The sequence below is a fragment of the Natator depressus genome, chromosome 11 (genome assembly GCF_965152275.1).
Source record: "Natator depressus isolate rNatDep1 chromosome 11, rNatDep2.hap1, whole genome shotgun sequence".
In the NCBI taxonomy this organism is placed as follows: Eukaryota; Metazoa; Chordata; order Testudines; family Cheloniidae; genus Natator; species Natator depressus.
The window spans coordinates 14,892,428-14,898,661 of record NC_134244.1 but is presented as its reverse complement, the minus strand read 5'-3'; the positions used below and the strand labels follow the sequence as shown (position 1 = coordinate 14,898,661).

General features: G+C 39.3%; 1 protein-coding gene across 4 annotated transcripts in view; it reads right to left on the bottom strand.

Moving 5' to 3' along the window:
* Window positions 1-4,361: 4,361 nt before the first annotated feature.
* CCDC93 (CCC complex scaffolding subunit CCDC93) overlaps window positions 4,362-6,234 on the bottom strand; it is a 104,571-nt gene continuing 102,698 nt past the window's right edge. For 2 of the 4 annotated variants that reach the window (XM_074967222.1, XM_074967224.1), the window contains one exon: window positions 4,362-6,172. In XM_074967222.1, the coding sequence (XP_074823323.1) occupies window positions 6,136-6,172 (37 nt within the window). In that variant the 3' untranslated portion in view covers window positions 4,362-6,135. The remainder of the gene's footprint in view (window positions 6,173-6,234) is intronic. The other 2 variants (XM_074967223.1, XM_074967225.1) reach the window with 2 other exon arrangements.

The window sequence follows — 6,234 nt, the reverse complement described above, 5'->3', positions numbered from 1 at the left end:
ACTCGGTAGAACTCTACTAAGTATCGCTGGAGCAAAGTAGAATGTCTTTGCCAGATTCTGTGGCAAGGACTTGAGAAGTCTGCAGCTAGATGAAGGCTTTTATACTCTGTGCTAATGTAACCCACACACACCTTCTGGGTGTGGTGTTCTGTCCCATCTAGTGGCATCAAGTCCACTTAGAGAGAGTTAAGTGAGTCTGCTCTACAGCCTTAGCTAACAGCCGGTTGGCTTTTAGCTCATGCAGCAAAGGCTCATGCACTAAGCTCCAGAGGCCCTACGTTCAGTCCCGCCTGCCAATAACCAGGGGTCTGTCAGTGGTACATTAACAGAATACATTGTGCGCTGCAGAGACCCAAAGAATCCAGGACAGGGGGATGGAAATGCTACTATCAGCTTCTGTATGTGTTCTCTCAAACCCACAGCCAACTACGGTAGAAGTAAGGTTTATTTCCTGTTTGTGCCATCCCATCCATGCTGCCTCTGGCCTCCACAAACAGGACCGCCCACAAGAAAGCTAACAGTAAGTTACACAGGTTTCAGAGTAGCAGCCATGTTAGTCTGTATTCTCAAAAAGAAAAGGAGGACTTGTGGCACCTTAGAGACCAACAAATTTATTTGAGCATAAGCTTTCGTGAGCTACAGCTCACTTCATCGGATGCATTCCTCAGAGTAGCAGCCGTGTTAGTCTATATTCGCAAAAAGAAAAGGAGTACTTTTGGCACCTTAGAGACTAACCAATTTATTTGAGCCGATGAAGTGAGCTGTAGCTCACGAAAGCTTATGCTCAAATAAATTGGTTAGTCTCTAAGGTGCCACAAGTACTCTTTTTCTTTTTTAGTAAGTTACACAGCAATTCATTATCAAGCCTCGGGATGAAACCCAGAATTTCTTGGCTCCTTGCCTGATCTTTCAACCACACCTCACTCTCTCAGGATCGTAAATTTCGTATTGTATTATATTAGTACCACCAAACATTTTCTGTATCAAGATTGATCTAGAGACATAAAAGTCAAAACAACAACCGAGAGCCTGATCCTGCAAATACTTGGAAGAAACTTTACTCATGTGAACAGCCCTTTGATGAAGTGGGTTTGAACACATGTCCTAGAGGTGAAAGGCTATCCCAATACCAGTCCCTGGAGTCATTCATTCTTTTTCCTGTGGGGTGGTATTCTCCACTGCTTTGTACCTTGTGTCAGTACTTACACCTGTGCTAAGGAAGCACCCAGGGGTGTAAGTCAGAATTCTCCATTTACCCATTGTGTACAGGTGTAAGTGACTGCACATGGTGTGAGGCTGTAGAGAAACAGGCCCCATCTCTCTGGCAACTCTTTACAGGTTTGTAACCAAGAGTTTCTTTCATAGGAACATCTTGTTTCTTGCATGACTATGTATAACAGCACATCCTTACTGACCATATCTTTTGGACCAGGAGGACAAAGGCACAGTCATATTGCTACTTTGTCACCCAAGTAATCTCACATATTCCTGGATAGCAAGAAGTAGAGAGGAGCTTTTACACATTCAAAACCACCCATTCCCCCTTCTCCCCCACACACATGGCCATGCGCATGATTAAAGTGACTAACATTTGCAGAAGTCAGCTAAATGGGAGGAGGCAAAATAATGTAATTACATTTTAACCCTCCCCCCATCATTTCCCCTTTTCAGATTAAATGAACATGTTTTAGCAGCGCACAGTTTCTGTGAGGTGCAAAAATAAATCTCTAGACTTTGTCATGCTCTGAGTTGCTTTTCTCCAGGCTGAATATTTCAAATATTTCCATTCACAAAAAGTAAATAAAATCAACTCGTGACAGCATTTACTGTCATGGTCTAAAAGATACGTGTCTTACTTTAAGATCAATCTGAGCGTGTCTCAGTTTCTGACACATCAGGCAAACTGTTATCCTACAGCAATGCATATATTAGTAAACCACACTGATTAGGTTTACTGAATTGTGAATTAAACCCCTAGAGGAATCTACTAGTATACAATAGATTTGCTAGAAATCTTTTAAATCTTACTTCACAATCCAGAGGAAGGTTTTTATTTTTTAAACTGTTGAATTAATCTTCAGCATGAATCATGGGGCAAAGTGTTAAGAAATTGGCTCCAAAATCCCCAGCAGCTAGTTTCAGTTAAGATTTCTCTCTCTCTCACCCCCCTCCACAGACTTGTACTTTTGAGAGTGGAATTTTTAATTGACTTTCAGTGGACAAAATGCAATTTTTTTCCTGATGACAAAATGTGGATCCAAAGTTTAGATTGTAAAATATCTCCTAAATAGAAATGGATTCTCTCATTCAGTGTGTTCCTCACAATTCTCATTTGTATTTTATATAAATTTACCTTACCATCTTCCTTAATCATTTTGGATGTACAAAAATCAAACACAGGGGAATTAGCATACTGGTCCAAGGTCCATTTAGTCCAGTATCCTGCCTCTGACAGTGGTCAGAGGAAGGTCTAGGTGCTCAGCAGAAGTGGGATAATCTACCCCCACTCAGGGGTAGATTTTACTCATCCTGGTTAACCACTTGGAAGAGCTAATTCAGACTTACATTTTGCAGAACTGCTTCTTGTAGCTTGCAACAGTCTTATCTAATCTGATTTTGAGTTTTGAAGTAATGGTTCCATTTCCCTTGGGACCCTGCTTGACTGTTCAATTGATCTTTCTGTTCAGATCTTTTCTTTAATGTCTAATCAAACTTTGCCTTCCTTAGCTTCAAACCATTGCTCCTTTTCCTACGGTTTCCAGAGACTAAAAATATTTCATTCCTTCATTTATTTTGTAACTTCTGATGTATTTATAGACTGATCACATCTCCCCAGATCTTCTCTTTGCCATGACACTCCGAAGAGGATCTCCCTTACATGAATAAAGGACACACACTATGGTATATGAATAATAAAACAGTAACTTCTGAGATTAGATTGGGACAAAAATGTCTTTAATCCACCTAGACTAACAGGGGAATGTACATCTGATACCTTACCACTGCAATTCCACCACTGGACAGTAGGTGGAGTATGTAAAACTGCACCTGGCCTCCCCACTACGCTGGTGAAATTTAGTCACAGGTGTATGCACTTACTGAACTGGTTAGTCCCACCTGATGTAATAATTATGGGCCTGATCCTGCAGCCACTGAAGTCAGAGTTTTTCAATTTCTGTTACATCAGTGGGAGCAAAGGGCATTCAGCCCTTTGCAGGATATCGCTCTATGGCCAAGCTCATCCTGGCATGCACTGAAACAGTTCATTCTTCTCATTGCATGTTTGCATTTTCTACTCAATGTGAGCCTCTGCAATTACAGATTGCTGTCATGGGAATTTAGGCCGGGGGTAACAACATTTCAAGTACTCCCCAAATCATTGCGCACACACAAAACTGAAGAGTTCTCTATGCCAGCACTTCATTAGCTTAAGCAGGTCCCAATACTCAGCCTACTGCCCAGTGCTTTCTTGATTTACTTTTTCTTATTCCATCGATGAAATAGCAATACATCATTGTGTAAAGTGATTTTAACATTTTAATTTCTAGCACAGGCAAGGTCTAAATTGAAATTCATTGTTTCAAAGGAAACTGTCACTCATTTATTTATGGCCCTTCCTTGTTTGTAGAACCCACTTAGAAGACTATTTCTTTACTGACTTTGCCCTTCAGTTTGGCAAATGAGCTCATAATACCAAAGCATCTTCAGTCACAATCGTGCAAATCTTTACGCACCTGAGTAGTTCCACGGTGTAAGAGTTGGCAGGATCAAGGCCTTAGGTTACATCCTCATTATGGCAGCACAACATTTAGAAGTTTGTGTTCCTTCAGAACCAGCAGAGTGAGCACACAGTGGCCTGACCCTTATTAGTTTGTCCTATGCTGAGTGCAAGAAGAAACCAACGTTGGCAACCAAAAATGCTTTCAAGTGCTCTTTGTGTTCTGGTCCCTTTATGGGTCCTCATGTCCCCCAGCATCAGAGAAGCCTCAGGATTTCTCTAACAAATGCTCTGCTTTGCCCATTGGCTATGGGAAGCAAAGAATAGTTGGAACCAGACCTTCCTATCCTTCCCCACCCTCCAACATCAGGGGCTGAGAGCAGGGCTAGTGTATGGAGGCTCTGGCATCTCTACTTTAGAGAAAGCTGCTCAACATAGGGGTTACTCCCAAGGGTCTGTTTCTGCTCTCTTGAAGGGCTCTATTTTTGCAAATGGACTGTTCGGTTCAACAAAAACAACACTTTACTCACACAGTGCTGAGCTTTCTGATTTATCAGATTTTTAATGGGTCAGTATAGAGCTTAATGTTCATCTGTTAAGATTCTTATGCCATTAAGAATAATGTAGAAGAACTTTACTGTGTATACATTTTCAAGATGGTCCGATGGACCCATTCAGGAGCCTGCTGATGGGCCAATATGTGGTACTGAACATAGTATCCTACGGTTTTGAAAAAGCTTAAAACAATTTACCAGACAGAATTTCCATGACCTTGCTCCACATAAGCTTCCACTTCTCGCCCAGGTTTACAAAGATTTCTCACTTTAAATGCAGTTCAGTTTCCATAAGTTTTAAGGTCAAATCCTGCTACTGACTTCAAGGGGAGCTGGATCAGGCCTTCTATGGTAATTGTTATTCCTTTCAGTGACACAGATACACAACTCTGCATTCCCACTAATGATAATGAAAGGCAATCTATCCTGGTATGGGCCTCTTTTACATATACTGTGGAGTTTTATTGTTTTTATAAATTTCACAGAGGGAAAAAAACTCAATACACAAAGGTGGCAACTCAGGTGATTAATGTGCAGAAGTGGCACACTGGAATAATAGATACCCATCAGTGTGTGAGATATTAAGAATAAACATTTATACAAGTCAGTGAATGCTGTTATGCATTCTTTGTCACAAATCTATTAAGGCTTCTAAAGAAGAGACATTTAAATACCACAGCTGCAGATCAATGTTCCAAACATTTTTATTTCACATTCACCTGCCATAGACAGTAATTTAATAGCACTGTCGTCCATGTTACTGAACACAATGAAGAACTTGGGTTTTTTGTTTTTTTTTTTTAGCAAAAAAGAGGATGTGTTATACGTTAGCAAGTCTAGTCCAAACAACTTGCTGTTTCGTACAAGTTGTCTGAACTATAAAATACTGTATACAGATGTTCTATAAAAATTCAGAAGGGGGTTCAACAAGTTTTCTACATTTTCAGGGCCAAATCCTTCTGATGTAAATTGGCAGAGCTTCCTTGTCTGCAAAGGAGCTACACCAGTTTTCACCAGCAGAATATCTGGGGCTTAATCTTTCCAAATTGCAGCTGACAGAGAATTTGTGTTGACAGACGCGTATTTTTCAATCCAACCAGTGATACTTTAAGATCTTAGTGATTAAAATCTAATTTGTCTGGAACTAGTTATTTAATAGCAATCCCCCTCTACATAATGCTGAAGTTTCAAAGAAAGTGGTATACAACAGCTACACTTGCTGTAATAAAAATATAGAAGTCTATAATTTTACATTAGAGCATTATGCAAGTTAAGATTCCATTTGGTTAAGTCTTAACCACCAGCTTCACAGTTCTTATTGTCTGAAATCTTATCAATGGCTAAAATGTAAAACTGAAGTAAAATCTGGCTTCTTAGCAGTTGAAAAAAGTGAAAACAAATTTTCTGTTTCACCTTTGGCTGAATTTATCAAATCACTGCTTTTTTTTTTTTTTTTTTTTTTTAAACACTACACTCTCTCTTCATGGTGTCTGGATTTATTTTTTTCAAGTATGTTACAAACTTACAATACATATATATTTTCTCCTGAAGTTAGAACTAGTGCAGTATTAAATCCAAAGTACAAAATAATCCTATCTTCCTCATTGTGGAAAACAAATAAATAAAATTAGACAACATTCCTAATTTACTGTACTGCATAATGGAGGTGATCAGGAATAAACAGCCACTGGAACAAGTAATGTAGAACAGAATACATATTGAAAAATAAAGACTTATATAGCAATATACATGTATCTAGGCATTGCAGGTATCACTGTTATCACAGAAAGTATTCAATTTATGGACTGAACAATCAATTATAAAATTCACTGGCTAGAGGAATTCCTCAGGAAGAACTGGCTTTCAGCTTGGATAGCAGCATTTCATTCTTCCGGCACTCCTGTTGATCAAAGTAAATAGATTTTTAAATGTTAACTATAATAGTTATGGTACCCATATTCA